Consider the following 16,070-nt stretch of genomic DNA (forward strand, 5'->3'; position numbering starts at 1 on the left):
ATCCTAAAAATGCAAGTATAAACTTTCCTGTTATTCAAATAATCATAGGAAAATCATACAAACATAAAACGTAAAACATAAGCAATTTTTTGCTTAATCATTATTCTTCCTATCGACCCCCACTTTGCACATCAACTTCCGGGCAGCTAGTACTTTGTTTACACGTGCGTGTGGGAATTAACGCAGAATGGTAGGCAGGCTTTTGGCTGTTCTTCTCAGTTTTAAAACTTTCTTCTAGATTCCTTAATAGCCAATCGATTTGTGTCAAGACTTATTCAAGTTTGTGGCTGTTTGTAAAATTCATTTGGTTCTTGTTTTAGCCTAATCTTGTCTTGCACGTTTATTAGGTACGGTAGGTTGTTCCAGTCGTCAAGTGTTCTTTACTTTAATATGTATGTTTATAAACTAGATTATCCACACTGTTGTAGTCACCAGAGTGCGACTAGCACGCTTGCTTCGGTACAAATCCTTTACTCAAAATGGCTTGCATACCATCCTGTTAACATCGAACAGAGGTATCAGGTTATGGCGAACGAGAGAGGAGTGGGATGAACTCATTTAATTTATTGGCTATAAGCCTAGGAGCATTTTTAGCCATAACATCAGATAATAACAATCACACAATAACAATATAATAGGGTGACAATATGGTAATATATAGATGAATATATGATACTAATAAAAATATATATAGAGAGAAATAATGTAAACAGCTATAATGCAATTTGAATAAATTTGCTGAAATTAATAAGTAAACTTTTAGATTTGATGTTTATCAGCTGGTGAAATTTAAATTCATTTGGATGATGCACAAAATATACAGGAAGCAGCACTTTCCAAGAAATAGTTCACAAAGTAATGTTAACATACAATGAAATTCACCTACCTCCAGATTACACCACAAACATGTTCTTAAATATTTAGGTATATCACTATATCTTAATTGCTGAATAGGCAATTTGTGGCAGCTTATTGTAAATTTTATTAAATTTGATCTTAGAGCAGGGGACAAATTTATTAAGTAATTCTCTAAACCAAAATATTCTGTAAGCCTCCTGTCATTAATTTGTTCCATTGCTTTCTGTTCATTATTAAAAAAATCATTTAAGTTCTTTTATGTAATGTCGTTAGCTGTTTAAACTAAAGATAAGTGTTTTCCTTACAGCCGAAACATCGAAAGAAATTCATTGACAAGAAAAATGCCACTACTTACCATCTGGTACCTAAAGCAGAGGGGGCTTCTCTTCAGTTTGATAAAGATGACCCCGAGGAATTTTCTCCAGTGGTGCATCCAGATGACAAAGTATGTATATTTAAGTCTACATTAACATTTTATTTGTTTGAAATATCATCATCATATGAAAATCAACACCCTTGTTAACTTATGCCCTTTTTGTGTTTACAGGCAAAAAGAATAGAAGAACAAAGAAAGTATGGGGTATACTTTGATGATGACTATGATTACATGCAGCATCTGAAAGACCTGTCAGAAGTACATGAGTGGGCCCAGGTTCCTAAGGTGAAAGTCAGTTTTATGGAGAAATGCAGCTAGTGAAGTTTACATGATCATCATTCGACAGAAAAATTCATTATTCTGCAATAGTTTAATTTTACAATTAGGTCGAGTGTTTAATCTAAACAAGTATAAAGGTATTTGTTTTTAAAAGAGCTGACGAAAGTCAACATTTATATGGCTGACTTTGTATTTTGCTAGGCTTCAGGGGAAACACAGAAGTCAGCTTATGAAGAAGAGGCAGCTGCTGTGGCTAGATCTCATTCACCAGGCTCAGGCTTGAAGAGTGCTGTGGATATGGAGCTGGATATGGGTACAGGTGTGCATGAATGTTTGTTAACTCGTAATTGTTTTTTCTTTATGCACCATTAAAAGTCACTCGCTAAATTGAAAAAAAACCCTCAAAGTTATAATTAGCAAAAACATGAAAAGTATCTTTCCATGCTTTGTGTAAGAGTAGGGAGTGTGTAGTAGGTACACCTCACTGTATGACATTGAATCACATAAAGATGTTTAGATGATAATTATTTTCTTGTAAATTTAGCAATGTGGTGTAAACAGGTTTGGCAGTAGACTGGGACCCAGATGTTGCAGCAGCCCTTGAAGATGATTTCAACTTTGATCAGGAAACTGAGCTTGAAGATGACTTTATCTTGAAAGCTAATACTTCTGGAGATGATGATGAAACATTTGATGACGGATTTACTCTTGCACAGATGATGAGGGAAAGATTACAGAGGTATGCTAAGAAATGTACTAACCCCATTTGGGGTAATGACAATGTTTATAGAGAACAGTAAATCATCATAGTATGCACATTCACACTATAAGTAATAAATAAAAAGCTCTCTTGACACTAAAGGGTGATGTGATGATGCAATGGTTAGTGCCTGTCATTAATTAAGTGAAAGTAGTCTGGGCTGGGTTAAAAAAATAACAGTAAGAGGGTATGGTATCTTTTTTTCTGTTTTTACAGTAAGGACCCTAATATTATAAGAGATGGCAATAAAGAAGAAACAGAAGAGCAAGCAGAAGATGAAAGCGAGGATACAAATGAAACAGATGAAGATTTTAGTGGATCAGATGACATGGAATTTTTTGATCCGGAAGATTTTTCATTTGAAGAAGGCAAGACAGCTCTTCCCCAATACTCTCTTACATCATCTGTATTGCCCAGAAATGAACAGCTTCAGCTGTTGGATGCAAGGTTTGAAAAGGTTTGTTTCATGGAATTTACTGATTTTTCACTTTTGATGACTTTTAAAGGAAACCAGTTCAATGCCACTTTTTCTAGGTAGCGGCTGTGATCTCAGTGGCAGTTATGGAAATATGCTGAAGAGCCTTAGATACCACATTTTAAACTGCTTTTTTATTATATTTTACCTCAGATTCTTTGAACAAAAAATATATATTTAAGTTGTCTTTTGAAATGTTTATATCTTTTGCACTCCAGGGAAAGAGAAACTCAATAGACTAGAAACATCTACTTAAGGCTTTTCCAGTTGAGTATGCTCACAACATTTTCTATTTTAAAATTTATGAAGTGCTTGGAAAAAACAGACATTTAGGGATGTAATAACATAGATTCATTACAACCACTTGTGAGAACGTAAACCAATTGGCATCTCCATGTATGTTTCAGTTATATGAAGAGTATGGGCCTGAAAGCATTGGAGCCCTTGATCATGAAGAGCTGAATGGTCGGCTGACAGCTAATAGTGATCTCATGAAACAGGCTTTGGAAGACTTGGAAAAGTACAAAGAAGTGACGTAAGCATTGGAAGACTAAAATTATATTAGCTTATGTGCGTGACTTGTGACTAGTTGTAAAGAGATTTCACCATGTTTATATATGGCTTTGAATGTTTTTTTTTGTACTCACCATAAAAATGCACTAATGACTGCACAACTAAACACACTCATAAGTAAAATATATAAAATAAATAAATGTTCTTTCTGTCATGATATCCTTTAAAGAATTGAAAATGCGTTTTTCAGAACCATGAGGGATATTGTTGATTCTGTAGATGAAGATACAAAATCAATAACAAAGCAGTGGCATGGCGATAGTGAAGAAGAATATGAGTGGAAAGAGATTCCTTCCAACAAACCTAAGTGGGACTGCGAATCAATTCGAAGCAAGTTGTTGATCTGTTGGATTTTGCAAAATTTATTGTGACCTCGTTTATAGCTTAATAAGGGCAAGATTTTGTTTTTATGGGCTGTCACTGATCTTGTTAACTGTTTCTTTTTCAGAGCCAAATATTCCTTTTATGGGCATAAGCTAAACTTATCAAGATATTATTCCTAGCTTTTAAATTGTGACTTGCAATTTATTCAGTTAATTAACAAGACTTATCTTGTCCGATGGTGACACAAAAAGGAAAAAATAGCATTACATTTTTAACGTTTTTTTTTTCTTTCACAGGCTTGTACTCAACAACATCAAATTTGCCAACAACAGTCTACCATGACCCGGTAAATGTTCAGTTAATTCCTAACAATCTACTTTTTATATTTGTGTTCCGTTGTTTGTGTGTTCCTTCTCTACTTCTTTAAAATGTTTGCCAGATAGTGTGTAGCAACATGCCTTAGAAGTGGTTGTCACCATCTTCAATAATTTGCGGTAAATTATTGTTCGCTAATCTCAAATTACACAACTACTTCCCTTATCTAACAGGTGAGGTGTGTCGTTTTTTTTTTCTCTCTCTCTCTCTTCCCGCACTTAAGGTGCAAAACATGTCAGCTAGGACAGTAAAGTGGAAGAAATTTGTATTCAACAATATTTCACCATAAGAGTCTTAGATTTCTTGCAAAATTGTCTTTTAGTCAAAATTTTTTAAAGGAATATTCTTTCTAGCTTGATTTTTCTTTTTTAGTACAACAAAAAGGAAAAAAAGTTGTGTTTATTTGCCAGTAGTAAACTGGTTTTGACAAAAATTTTTGTTTTTCAGGAAGAATGTTATTTTCAAATTAGGCTCTCACTTGTGGATTAATGTGTTTGCATTCACAGGATAGAATGAAAAAGAGGAAGAAGCAAGAATCTGTTGCAGAATCAGGTGAAGCTGAAGGGCATCTGACTCTTCAAGATGTGATGAAACAAAATTTGGAAGACAGACGTGCAGATCGAGCAAGCACTTTTCGACCGAAGGGAGAGACACATGAAGAGAGACAGGCACGCAAAAAGGCCGTCAAATTTGAACAGCAGGTAATCAGATTTTGGGCAGATTTCTCCAGTTTTTGACTCATACCTGGTTGGGCATTAGAAATATCATCTGGGAAAATTTGTTTCAAAAAAATCTTTTTGTTTTTCAGGAAAGGAGAAAGGAAAAAAAAGCAAACAGACTGGCCTTCAGAGCTGAGCATGTTAAACAACAAAAAGAGATGGCGGCTTTACACAGGAATGTCAAGGCACTCAGTTTGTCTACAAATGCGTAACGTCTTCAGCATTTTAAATGTTCTTTGGAATTATGTATTTGAGCAGATTCTTCATTCTGCTGTTACTTCTGTAAAAGGGGCAATTTTTGACAGCGTGGGGACCTTGTGATATGCCAGATTCAGTTGCCCTGCCTGTTGGAAATGGTTTGAGCTAGATATTAAGAACTAGAGCCACTTCATGTGCATTCATGAAAAGCTGGAAGGTGTTGGACAAAACTTTAATCTGCAGTCTTGTCAAATTTGAGCTGATTATCATAATTGGCAGGGAAATAAAGTCTCCAAGCATGAGATCTTCATGAATGGTATAATTTTTACTGATGCAGACATTTTAGAGATGAGTATCTTGAGGGATTCATCTTTATTGTGTTGATGAGAATATAACTGTTTGGAAAAAATAACTGTTACTTTACTGATTGTGTGTATGCATGGATATCAGTCTGCTTTTGGTGAAATTACTTTGCAGTTTTTCTTAACTGAATGACTCATAATTTACTGTTGATAGCTTGATCGATATTTGTTTTTTCCTTCAAGGCCTTGAAGTGGAATTATGAATAAAAAAACATCAATCTTTAATAGTTTATAGCATTTTTTTAAAAAAGATCTGTACATTAAAAATCATAGTATTATCATATCAGCATGTCACCCAGCATCTAATTTTATAGTCGTTAGAGATAAACATACTAAGTATACTTTCTTGAGGCCGTTCAGCGTTAGCGACACATGATAACACCGACGTATTCCTTTTTTCTGAAGAAAGGGAGCTAACTTTCCATTTGGGTACACCTCGAGCTTGAAATGTGCACCAGTAAATTACTAGTTAGCGTCATTCGAATTGAGAGGTCTCCTATAGTGAAGGCTACCTGCTGTTTTCGAGTTTTGTCCCTTAAAATGGGAAATAAACTGTAAAATATTAAACGATTTTTTTAAAAACCTGATAAAGCCAAACTCACAATAATCAAGCACCTTCAACTAACGTATCTCGCATTAAACTCTTGATCTTTCGTGAACTTTTTACCATCCTGGTATGCGGAAAGCTCTGTACACAGTTGTGGAAGTGAAGGACATATACCTTGCACCAATGAGTGCAATGCATCTTGTCTCCTGCCTGTGGTGTTTGAACCAGTAGTCACTTGTGCTCCTGACAATCGTTCAAATATACTTGATTCGAGCTGGAGATTTCCTTTTATACATTTATGTATAAAACACGAGCCACACACATGACGATTGTAAGGAAACTGCCATCAACAAAAGGTCAATCGTCTGAATGAAAAGAGACTATTTTCATTCAAGGTCCAATTCATCCCGACCTTCCTACAGACGGCTGAACAAGACCTGAAGAATGATAGAAGATGGTACCAGATGTGTTCACCCACTCCCTTCCTGGTAGCCCATGTGTGTCGGAAGATATACTGTACTTAGTACGTGTATTACACAAACGAAATGAGCTACTTAAATTGCTGAGACAGTCTACAGTGTTACATTTTTGTAGTTGCTGCTGTCGTGGTCTTTGTTTCATTGTCTCTAGTCTTTAGCAACTGTACCCTGTGAAGTAAAGTCGCATTTCAATGACTTCACGCTGCAAGGTCGCAGAAAAGTAATACCTTTGTGCTCTTGGTTCCTTCCTTCTATAGCCGCGCAAGACGTACCTTTGTGAAGAGTCGTACTTCGATGATTTTTCCATTTTTTAAAAAGTTTCTTTCCCATTGGTACACATTTACCTTTATACTCTTACCCTCCCCTTTTCCGGGCGGCATTTATATCACTGCGTTTTTCATTAAAGAACTCCTCGCCAGGTGGCGCAGTCCTCAGTCACCTTCTTGAGTTGTTCCTCATCCATTCTTTATCATCCGCTGGGTTGTGGAGCCGCGGAACCAGTCACGATGTCCAGGTGCTGGTTGCGTGGCGAGACAGGGTAGGATTTGTGGATAGGGGGCTTGGCCCCGTAACCCATGTGTTTGCCCGTGTCGACGATGACGTTGGAGGAGCGGCTAGACGCAGAGGAACGGGCAAAGTCGTTCTCTTGCCGCCTTTTGGACCACCAGGCGCGGCTGCTTTTGGTCATTTGACGCTTTCTGCGATAAGACAGCAATAAAACATCAAGAAAAGTATTCTAGCTCTGCTGTGCAGCGTCAGACAATTACAACATGGAACTCTTGCTTAACATTTTCAGATCTTTCTCCCTGAAATAAGAGGGAGAGTGCGTGCGTTATCACTTGTAGCTATAGAACTCAACAAGTCGCAAATTTTACCAACGGTATATATTAATGGACTTAGAAGCATTGTAGATACGGGCACACTTCGTGAAATACTGATTATCGTTAACATTCTTTAAATGTATATACGTTTCGGAGACGTGTCAAGTGCGCTGATGTTCTGAAAAGAATTTAAGATGACCGACTTGAATGAACACTCAAAGATAAATATGGTGGAGGAGAGCGGTGTATGTATCATGCTTGCTGGTGCTCATTGTTATGGTATCGTTATCATTTAATACGATCGCATTGTTTACCGTTTGCTGTAGAGGTAGAACCAAGTGGCACCCACGATGACAATCAACACGAGACTCGCCAGACAGCCGCCTATCACAGCCCCTATCATCTTCTCATTGTCTTCTTTAAAAAAAAAATGAAACGTCATTATGTCAAGAATTACAAAACATCAGAACATACATAGAATATGCAGTCTTCGACTAACAATTATTCGACTTAAAATTTTACGATGATAAAAAAGCGATAAGAATTTAGTAAAAATCCGTGCTTCGAATTCTGAATTTTTCTGTAAAATATTTAATTACATGAGATATTCAACACTTTATTATAAAATAGTTTACTTGTTTTCCCTAATGTAAGTTTTCTAAGCACGTTTAAGGTAGGCAAGGCTAAGCTGTGATGTTCAGCAGGTTAGGTGTATTCATTTTATTTTCGCCCTGTGATATACTCAACACGATTTTTTTGCTTGTGACATCGTTTTTTCTTAGTTCAGGAGTTATTTTACAGCTCCACGCATTTGACCTTAGAGGGTTTTTTTTTTCTACGGTGATCAAACGAGGCCATAGAAAAGAAGAAGGCGCACACACAACCTCACTCATCCATGCGCGTGCGCGCGCACACACACGCATGATGGAGAGACTAGGTGTTGGAAAAAGATTTGGTTCTTACCGCTGTCGTTCTTGTTTAAGAGTACGTCGTCACGTCGCAGCGGCTCTACTCAGGCAAACAGAAAATTAACAATTGTCATTATTTGTTTCCATTGTTACTGGAGGCGATATTTAAGACTAACAGAATAAGCACCAGCAGCAAAACAGCATCAGAAATTGGAAAGGATGTCTCAACATTTTCAGTCTGTACATTTGTGTTGGCATAAATAACACATTCCCCCTGTTGCTTTTTTAAACATCGCTTCATCCACAGAAACACCCAGTTCAGTTCTTCCTTTTGTTTTTTGTATTTTTAATCATTCTTCGCTTCTTCGGACGCCTTTGCTTTATTTTCTGTTCTGTGTTGTTTTCTTCTTCTTTGCAAGTGCCTCCTCCCACGTGTCTTCATCTCTCTCTCTCCATTGTTTTCAAAAGTTTCTAACTGAATATTTGAGTGAGATCGCATTGCTCTGCATTTTTACCCCCGTCAGACAATCCTGTCGCAAGCAGACGACCTCCTGAGAGAGCTTAGATATCTAAACTCTCTGATTACACCCTTGAGTCGCAACAAGAGAAGTACTTCTGAAATTACCGAATGTGTAAGAGAAAACCCACTTACCTAGTGGCTCATCCTGTAAATAGCAGGTTAGCTTCAGCGGACGCTCACTGAAACCTTAAATGAAAAACAGGAACACCGAGTCAAAACAAGAGACATGCACAGAGACAGTTCCCTGCGTCTGTTCCACAGTGTGAACGCTTCCTACAGTGGTATGACTTCAAGTCAGCGATCTCCATGCTAACAGACCTGCTAGGCCATTTATTAAAAGACTAAAAAAAAACAAAAAACAAAAAACAAGCAAACTAGCGAAAGAGCATGTACAGTTATGGAATGAAACACTGTGGTGTGAGACTAGCCACGACACACTAACAATTCTTTATTAACGAGGCCGATAACATAAGCAAGCTGGGTTATATTCATGAAGCCCTCGCACTAAAAGGGGGAGATAATCGTTAAACAAACTAGTTTTATAACATGCGAGAAACACACACACACCAAAAACAACCAAAAAAAAAAACAATCCCAACCCCCCCCCCCAAAACCCAATGATGTTTAAGGTAATATAATAACAATATTGCTGTATATTTATCAAAATTGATTCACGAGCATTCGTGGTCTAGTCTTACAGACAGTATAAATAGAACTTTAATGAGAGCCCTGATGCTAGTTTAGTAGAGGGAGAAGCATGCAAGTAGTAGTCAGAACAAGAACAAAACACAAACAAAAACAATAGAAATAGAACAGGAAGAAGTTGAATATTATGAGGCAGGCTACTTCACAGGATACTGATGACAATAGAGGCTGGAAAGGTGTAGCCTGTACGTACTGCTGAAGCCTATCCAGGCCATATATGGCAACTGGTTCTGGTGTAGCAGCAGCGTTAGATCGATGGGCGTCGTCGCCTTGATCTCGCCTGTCTGCAAGAGATGCGTTCCAAACAGCAAAGGACTGGAGTCTCTGCACGAGGAGTTAAGCATGGTGGACGACACGTCTTGCAGCGTCAGACGTGAACAGTCATCGGTGTCTGCCGGCGGCAAACGCACGTCCATCGGCCTGACGTACACGTACATCTGTGCGTCGTCTGTTGACGTGACTCGACATTGACACCGGCTTGTGACGTTGGTGATGTCCTCCGACTGTTCGCGGGGATTCCAGAGCGCGAAGAGAAGCGTGCCATTACTGGCAGAGCTAGTGCACATTGGCATGATCTGGGATTCTGGCAGAGAGAATACTTAATTAGAAAATTTCGATCTTAATAGATTAAAACCAGAAGGCTGAGACGAGAGCTTCAAAGAGTAAGCTACTTAGAATACGAACACAGGCTGCAATGTTATCGAACACAGCGTTTCCACCCTCTCTAATCTTTTCAACGTGTTGCAAACGTCCAGAGCCACACATGACGTTTCAGTTCGCGAAATGAATACTCAATCTTCTGGTTCGACTTCCATATTATTCGTACTGTTTGAATAAAATAGTGTGAATAAACTCCGCATGAGCATGGAAACAAGTTCTGAATAATAATGTTTATTTCCAGTGTCAACGTTGAAAGATAAGATTTCGGTTATCACAGAGAGCAATTCGATACGAAATCACAAAATAATACCACAACATATCCATATTCGCCAGACTGATACATTCCTGGTTCAGACAGCTTCATTCATTCATTTGCACATAGTAACATTTATAAGTCGAACGGTCGAAATAACGGACAACTTCAATCTGTTGGTCTTGCACGCAGAATCGGCGGTCCGATTGGAGGTGGAAAACATTCTCCCGACAGGACATGCCTGTCACCACGAAGGATTTTAGGCATTCAGAAACGTATTCCCAATAATGCTTACGTACCACAGCGAACCACTGATCTGAAAATTTAGTTTTAGATCCAAGCAGTCAACAGACTGCTGAATTTAGGAAACTTTTCCATGCAAAACCTTCGACAATAGATTAAGCTTGCACAAAAACCATAAACAAAAATCTACTTCGATTTACGCTGTTGATCACCAAAAAATTATTAATAGATCAGCCAAAGTTTCGAGTTATTTATAACCACAGAAAGCCTGAAAAAAATGCTACATGGAAACTGCAGTAAAAAGTCATTTAAAAAGTCCATATTATTTTTAACACTATTTATAGGTTTTGTGATGTGTGACAGTGTGTAGATAAGCTTGGATATATACCATCGATGCATGCGTAGTCCAGCAAGGAATAACTCGTGGCACTCTGAAAGCCTTGTCCTTCACACACTCCACCGGACTCCTCGGGAGATGAAGGAAGCGCTAGTCTGCAAGTGACCGGGTCGCCTGCTGCCTGCCGGCGCGCTGCCGAGCAGTTGCTGAACATCTCAACCAGCGTCTCCTCGCTGTAGCTTTCTCCGCAGTCCCCCACCGTCAGGTTGACCGGAACTGCGGAGCAGTTGTTTCCCTTGACCGGACAGACGCCATCAGTTATGCCGCTTGAGTTGTGATGGGCGTGGCGCATGCTGAGGATGGCTAGCCGCTGGTCAGAGCTGCATGTCAGGTTCGCCACGCTGCACGACGTGGAGTTGCCACACGCGTAATGGCGCTGTTCTACAAGCCGCGGCAAATCTGCAGACAGGACACAATGCGGCGACAGTTTGTGTCATAATATATGTTATAATTAATATAATATAATTATGTCTTGCTCATTTCTCTCATTGCTCTTGGTAATGTTAATATCTCTATTCCACTGCATCGTAATTGTAATGATTTTTTTTATAATAATAATACAGAGCACACTTCCCACTTAAATTGCCCATTGGGACAAATAAAGTTTCTTCTTCTTCTTATGATTATTATTATTGTTGTTGTTGTTATTATTATTGGATCATGTTGACATCGGTGTTACGCCGTACATTTTCCTGAAATGCTAAGAATTCACGTATAAGGAGAAGTGGATAAATGCTCATCAACATTTTGGAAGTCATGGGCTAATCTGGAAATTTGGTACTCTTCGCAGGCCAGACAACAGACAAGACTTATATACCACTTTTGGGGTGGAATTGAGATGAACATCTTAAAAAAAAAGGCCCTCCCAGACATAATTCGTCGAACGTTTTTCCAAGTACGGTTTAGCTGTGTGTGTGTGGGAGAACACAGTGAACCAATGGTTTGGGGGAGAATGTTTGGGGCTTTGTCTCAGTCTAAAATTGGTTGCATACACATTGGCAATACCACATTTGCCAGTACAATGGGATTCTAGGGATCTTCGAAGATTTCTTTGTTCGGCACTTTTTGATTAAAAACAATCTTAAGAGAAAGTTTGTCGAGTGTTGGAGCATGGGCGTCTGAAGTCGGAGGCACGCACAAAAAGGCAAGGCATGTGACCTAGCTGGTGGTTGATCTAGAGATTCTAGACGGAGTGAAGGAAAGAAAGTGGCTTAGAGATGAGGGTCCTATTCTTGCCCCCGGGCTAAATTCAGCGATCTTGTGACATGCAGTGTCACGCAGGTCTTGACGCCTGCCTGCAGGAGATTTTAGCTTGTTTTTTTGACCCTTTACTGGAGTCACAGAAAGATCTGACAACAAACTCACCATTCAAGTCCAGCAGGTAATTCTAGAAGAATAAATGTGACCCTGTTTACATTTAGCTGGGAGCTTCAGAATTTGCAAGTCCCGCACAGCGCTATTTTGCAAGCTACTGAAAGCACCAGCGTCCTTTCATACTTGCATGAGAAGTTCGCAGATACTCTTAATTCAGGTCAGAAGCTTATTATTGATACGGCGATATGTTTGGCTCGAAGAAAAACATCTGAGTGCCACTCCTTGAGGGGTGATATTTATACCTAATTTAATATTTTAAGAAGCTGCGTCTGGGTTTTTGTCTTTGTATCTCGAAAGTTGACAATCCATGACCTAACCATAAAGCGTTTCGTCCATTCGTTAACGATTTTTCCCCCTTCAATCTCTTTCTCAGATTTCTCAGGTTTTTCTTCTTCAGTTCCTTTATTTTTCTTTCTCTCTGCTTGTCTTTCAAAACCTCCTTCGTGCTCTCTACCCCTTCCCTCGCCTTTTCTTTATTTCTCTCTTTCCTAGTATTCGTCTATCAGTCTCGTTAAAAGTCCTTCACTGTTTCTCTCCTCTGTCTGTCTATCTGTCATGTAGGTTAATATTATATTTGATCTCTTTCATATCATAATGACGATGTTAAAAAAATTAAAGATGTCAAGTCTCTCGCTCTCTTGCTCTCTCTCTTCATGCAAGTTCCGCAGAGCGAGCGAGGAAGGCAGAGAGAGTTGGGATTATCAAAGAAGAATACTAGTATGACCATAATGTGAAAGCCTATATACACAATGTGAAGACCGCTATACATACAGAGTAAAAGCATATATATATATATACACACACAACGTGAAGGTCTATTTACTCACAATTTGAAGGTTCGCACAACATATAGTTAAAGCCCATATACACACAATGTGAAGGTCCGTATACAGACAATTATATAGACTTGTATACATATAATGTGAAGGATCGAATACACACGATGTTACCGTTAGTATAGTTCCAAAATCGACTACTTTACATTCGCTATTGAAGTGGGGCTTCAAGTCACCCTGTCTCAACGTGCAGCAAATAATAATGATAAAATCCTTCACACCTTCCCCGACTCATGCCCACCTTTGTGAATCACAAGTTCCCAGACTCAAAGCTACTTCCCGGTAAACAAAGAGGCTCACACAAAGAGGGAGATCAGAAAGGACTGTCACACGTAGGTGAGACTGCATGCTTACCTGAGGCAGCCGCTAAAGCGTGTACGAGGCAGACGACAAGGGTACTTTTGACGAGAGACCAGTTCAGGATGACGGTGTTTGCCCGAAAAAATCTGCATCCATAAAGTTTCTGTGTGTGAACGTTTTTAACAACCATTTTCATTTGTCGATGCCGAGTCGAACACCCGTAATCTCTTCAGTACACCTGCACGGTCCCCCTTGTAACGGTTAGGTGCGCTAAGACACCCGAACGTGATTTGTACTTTTCTCACCTGTCCTCACCAACCCGGGAAAGTATATGCACCAGCAGAACCACCCTAAGTGGCGAGTCGTTCCGCTCTCAAAGCAGAAAAGAGCCCAACTGTAGTCGTTGGCCGGGTGGCACCCGTCGGCGGTTCACATAGTGACGTCAGCGGTGACAACCGCAGCGCTGCATGTCGTCAGTCGTTGACCCCATGTGACCTGTTTTGACAGGGCTAAAGGCGGCAAGGCGTGGCAGCACGCTTCCTGTGTCGGTGTCGAAACCCCATGGGAACAGGTTGTCTTACACTGGCGTTACTGGGTGGGGTGATGACTGCATTGATCTCAATAAAAAAAAAAGCAACCAAAAAACACCAAACACACGAACGAATGCTAAGACAAGAAGACTAAGAAATAAATGAACAAACACATAAAAAATGAATTCACGAACGAACAAATAAACAAACAAAACAGCAATAAGAAAAAAATAAACAAAGAAACATACAAATGAACGATTAAAAGAACAAACAAAAGAATAAAACAAACAAACCAGGCAACCGAAAAGACAAGCAAAACAATAAACGGACGGACACACGAAAAGGGAAGCAAGCAGAAGGCGAAATAAGTTTCTGAAGCCTCGACTCCCTAAAATCGCTCAGGAAGATGATCAACTTTGGGGGTAGAGGGGTGGGGTGGGTCAAACTTCATGCTGACAGTGAACGATAATCAGATTCTTAGTATCTTTCTGAGGGGGAGGGCTGCCCTCCCTTGCCTTCCCCGGTTCCTCTGCCACAGTCGCGATCACATAGAGCAGAATGTTGATGTCCGCGATATAAGATTTTTAATGTAATAACTCAGTGGATATAACAGCGAGACAGCGGGCACCGTGAACCTGCTATGGTACACTGCACACCCTGTCAACAGTTTATTTCTCGCAAGTATAATTATGATGTGTCAGGCTTGCACAGTCTGACAGCTTAGAGTGCTCAACCTCCTTTTTTATAATACTTTTTTAATGTCGATACTTAAAGTGGAAAACTACTTCCCCTCGAAGATAGTTTGGCATACTTAGCATTGTGATATTCTTTTTTATTGTGCGGAGGGTCCAGGGTAGTCCCTCCTTTATTGCCAGATATAAACTGTTTTAAGGTGAAAAGGTAAATGTAAAGGACTTCTTAGCCTAGAGGTCATAGGGGCAGTGAACGTGGCCCACTGTCTCTAGAACTTGGAATGCAACCCCTTTTCTCCTTTGATTAATCAGGTAGCCATTCCGACAGAACAACTGGTGGGTGGACAGTGATTTGGCGGAGAGAAGGGTTCCAGTCAGAGGTCTGACCCAGCAAACATTTCACTCCGCTACCTCTCCACATACTTATTTACTCTCATATACTCTTATCTTCTATAGGATGAAAGCATGCTGAATCATGCTTAGCTGTTCTAAATGACTGCTGTTAGTAAATATCTGGTGTGAGTCGCGCTGGCTGCCAGTTGGGGTCCACCTCGACTTCAAAGTAGCAAAGGTTTGCTATCGCTGTCTTCATGGTCCTAACCCCTGTCTGACATGTTGAAGACTATTTTACTATCCATGTTGGCCTCTCCAATCTGGTCATCTGGCACTTCTGTATCTTGCACCAGATGAGAGTTGCCCCTATATCTTTTCTCGCTAGTCTATGGAATACCTTTGCCTCATCATCTACGACAGTGACGATCTTCGAAGCTGGCCTGAAGACTCATTTCTTTCGCGAGTACCTCCAGTAGGCTGGTTCCTTTCTTCCTGACATTGTCTTCATCCCCTGTTTCTCTCTTTAGTTCTACTGTATTTATTCTCTTACTGTTCTTTTTGCCCAAGCGTAATGAATTCACACGAAAGCAGGAAAATGTCTCTATAAATCATTGCGCCTTATGGAAAAGATCCGGGGCTTTTGTGTTTTGATTCACACTCAGAGTCTAATACTCCAGCCATGACAGTTTTCTGTTCTTTTGCCTAATGCATCTTGCTGGGAACATTACACGGTATCGAAGTATTTGATGGCTGAAAGCAGCACGAAACGGTAATGTTGTCTTTCTTTCTTTTCCCTTTGCTACAAGTCTGTGTGATATCGACACTCGTATGCGGTTTGGAGTTTTGTAAAATTTCGGATAACAACAAATCGATGCAGTTCTGTTACAGTGAAGCCACTTATGCTGATTTACATCAGAGAGTGCGAAGGAGGACACAGCTGCTGCAGCAGACCTTCTCGAGACTGGAGATATACTATTTTCCCCTTTTGCAGTACATGTTGGGTATTGGTGTTTGTATGCGTGTTTGCACGTCTGTTTGACTATATTATTCTGGTAAAAGTCCATCTTTCGCTCTCGAAATATACTCTTGCAAAAATCTTGCACAGGAAGAGGTCAACAAGAAGGACGTCCAACGGGAAAGCTGGAAACATATGTTAGTTAAGCATCTTGGGAT

At 39.7% G+C, this 16,070-nt stretch overlaps 2 protein-coding genes across 2 annotated transcripts; one reads left to right on the top strand and one right to left on the bottom strand.

The window, feature by feature from the left end:
- The first annotated feature begins 57 nt into the window (after positions 1–57).
- Positions 58–5,349, top strand: LOC112573304 (protein LTV1 homolog). Its single transcript, XM_025253533.1, has 11 exons — positions 58–190; positions 1,166–1,303; positions 1,406–1,519; positions 1,715–1,832; positions 2,075–2,252; positions 2,490–2,730; positions 3,156–3,283; positions 3,512–3,651; positions 3,942–3,991; positions 4,527–4,721; positions 4,829–5,349. Exons 1-11 carry the CDS (start codon positions 188–190, stop codon positions 4,949–4,951), a joined length of 1,428 nt encoding a protein of 475 aa, XP_025109318.1. The 5' UTR covers positions 58–187; the 3' UTR covers positions 4,952–5,349.
- Positions 5,350–5,503: 154 nt separating this feature from the next.
- Positions 5,504–13,888, bottom strand: LOC112573305. The gene is made up of 7 exons (XM_025253534.1): positions 13,397–13,888; positions 10,824–11,231; positions 9,473–9,862; positions 8,707–8,760; positions 8,110–8,154; positions 7,461–7,563; positions 5,504–7,023 (listed from the first exon to the last, which is right to left on the bottom strand). The coding sequence occupies exons 1-7, from the start codon at positions 13,536–13,538 to the stop codon at positions 6,795–6,797; spliced, it is 1,371 nt and encodes a 456-aa protein (XP_025109319.1). The 5' UTR covers positions 13,539–13,888; the 3' UTR covers positions 5,504–6,794.
- Positions 13,889–16,070: the final 2,182 nt, after the last annotated feature.

Source organism: Pomacea canaliculata, linkage group LG10 (genome assembly GCF_003073045.1).
Source record: "Pomacea canaliculata isolate SZHN2017 linkage group LG10, ASM307304v1, whole genome shotgun sequence".
In the NCBI taxonomy this organism is placed as follows: Eukaryota; Metazoa; Mollusca; class Gastropoda; order Architaenioglossa; family Ampullariidae; genus Pomacea; species Pomacea canaliculata.

Bases quoted from the DNA above. Each gene is read 5' to 3' on its own strand.
- LOC112573304 (XM_025253533.1), top strand. The intron at 1,520-1,714 runs GTGAAAGTCAGT...GTATTTTGCTAG, and splicing joins AGTGGGCCCAGGTTCCTAAG to GCTTCAGGGGAAACACAGAA. The intron at 3,284-3,511 runs GTAAGCATTGGA...TGCGTTTTTCAG, and splicing joins GAAAAGTACAAAGAAGTGAC to AACCATGAGGGATATTGTTG.
- LOC112573305 (XM_025253534.1), bottom strand. From the start codon at position 13,538: ATGAAAATGGTTGTTAAAAACGTTCACACACAGAAACTTTATGGATGC. The intron at 11,232-13,396 runs GTAAGCATGCAG...TCCTGTCTGCAG, and splicing joins CGCTTTAGCGGCTGCCTCAG to ATTTGCCGCGGCTTGTAGAA. The intron at 8,761-9,472 runs GTACGTACAGGC...TTTTCATTTAAG, and splicing joins GGCCTGGATAGGCTTCAGCA to GTTTCAGTGAGCGTCCGCTG.